Source organism: Limulus polyphemus, unplaced genomic scaffold (genome assembly GCF_000517525.1).
Source record: "Limulus polyphemus unplaced genomic scaffold, Limulus_polyphemus-2.1.2 Scaffold1438, whole genome shotgun sequence".
Taxonomy (NCBI): Eukaryota; Metazoa; Arthropoda; class Merostomata; order Xiphosura; family Limulidae; genus Limulus; species Limulus polyphemus.
In genome coordinates this window covers 250,310-252,279 of record NW_013667048.1, presented here as the reverse complement: position 1 = coordinate 252,279, position 1,970 = coordinate 250,310, and the positions used below count along the sequence as shown (strand labels likewise).

The 1,970-nt window shown below is 35.0% G+C and overlaps 1 protein-coding gene across 1 annotated transcript in view; it reads left to right on the top strand.

The window, feature by feature from the left end:
* Nucleotides 1–1,970, top strand: part of LOC106463565 (acyl-CoA synthetase family member 2, mitochondrial-like) — an 11,256-nt gene that overhangs the window by 5,415 nt on the left and 3,871 nt on the right. The window contains exons 4-6 of the mRNA XM_022391105.1: nucleotides 106–109; nucleotides 143–222; nucleotides 435–584. Coding sequence (XP_022246813.1) covers nucleotides 106–109; nucleotides 143–222; nucleotides 435–584 — 234 coding nt within the window. The remainder of the gene's footprint in view (nucleotides 1–105; nucleotides 110–142; nucleotides 223–434; nucleotides 585–1,970) is intronic.

The window sequence follows — 1,970 nt, the reverse complement described above, 5'->3', positions numbered from 1 at the left end:
GTTCGTTTAACGTGATGTGGGTTTTTTAAGGGGTGGTTAATGAAAGTGTTCCATAACGCAACATTAATCATCCATTACTAATTATTACTTTTCTTATTAATCCAGCGGAGTTTACAAATTTGACGATATTCTACAGCTGCAGGGAACGAGAAATTGCGAGAAGTGAAGGAGCTGGACTCCAAGATACAGTTCGACGATCCGGCTAATATTCAATTTACATCGGTAGGAGAAAATTACGACCATAAATACTTAGTGAGCTCTATATAAAATGTATGTCGTATTCAACAATATTTAAAACATTTTGTTTTGTTTTATATTATTTAATAATAGAATATAGATATGTATATCAAACTTATCATATTGAAATATTATAAAAAAATACAATTCTGACTATCGTCTGTGCCTCTAAACTGACTAAAGTGTGTTCTTTTCAGGGAACCACGGGTAAACCCAAGGCAGCAACACTTTCTCATTTTAATCTCATCAACAATGCGGTTGTCCTTAGCAACCGAATTATAATACCAGGAGTGGTAAGTATTGTTGTAAACTACACCTTCATAACCGTGCTCTCATACCTAGTGTGGTAAGTATTGTTGTAAACTACACCTTCATAACCGTGCTCTCATACCTAGTGTGGTAAGTATTATTGTAAACTAAACCTTCACAATGGACTGTCATACCTATTGTGGTAAGTATTGTTGTAAACTACACCTTCACAATGGGCTGTCATACCTAGTGTGGTAAGTGTTGTTGTAAACTACACCTTTACAATGGACTGTCATACCTAGTGTGGTAAGTATTGTTGTAAACTACACCTTCACAATGGGCTGTCATACCTAGTGTGGTAAGTATTGTTGTAAACTACACCTTCACAATGGGCTGTCATACCTATTGTAGTAAGTATTAATCAGTATATTATCATAATTAGTTTCTGAATACAAAAACATGATTCCGAATAACCCCAGCACTTTCAGTGACCTTTCATCTACAGGGGCAATCCAATCCAAATCCGAAAATCATGGTAGTAATTTCAAATTAAAATGCTTGACTCTAAACTACGGTCAAACGCAACCGGGGGTGCTCAGAAATTCATTTCTCTTTACCCCGCTCGTGATAAGAGATTATTTGAAATAGCTACGTGGAAAAAATAAAAATAGATAATACTGATGATTGTGAAGAGCTGAATGATAAGCAGGTAACTGCAAGGAAAAGATTGGAGAGAAAACCTCGGACGTCAGATTTTACATTTAAACTTAAATTTAACCCAATGGCGAATGTCGGATTTATGGTCATTCAGGGCGGCGGGGGGATCTATAGACACGATGCTTAGATTTGGGTGGGGAGGGGACGGAAGAACTCCGAGAAACTCAGGGGCAAACTGGAATTGACCATGAGATAAAGTGGAGATTGAGTGACGTCATGCAAGCTACCATAGAAATCCGGAACTATTTTGAATTACTTTTAATGTATTGTTGTAAGTTTCTCATTTCCGGTATAGTACTACCGGAAACAAGAATTTTAGGTATAAAGAAGTTACAGATGTATTGTTTTAAAAATAAAAAATGGTCAAAAGAAACTACACTGAGTGTTGATAAAGTAAAGAGAAAGTGAGATATGATTTAAAAAAGAAACGTTAAACAGATATAATTAAAAGATAACATGGAAATTACCATAAACAAATAATAAGAAACTGAAAATTCAAACTACACAAACAACAAAAATTTCATATTTCTGACAGAGAGCAAACCAATGGTCGGAAATCACTTTTTCCTTGATCAATATTTATTTCATAATTTTCTGAATAATACTTGAGTGATTACGATAAGCTTTACTTGAAAGTTCTATGTGGACCACATTAGATACATACTAATTCGATGACGAGGAACCCACTTTGAGACTAATAATGGCTGGAGACGGCTTGAATGGGTAATGAAGAAAAACTTTAATACAACAGCAAATGTACAACGTTT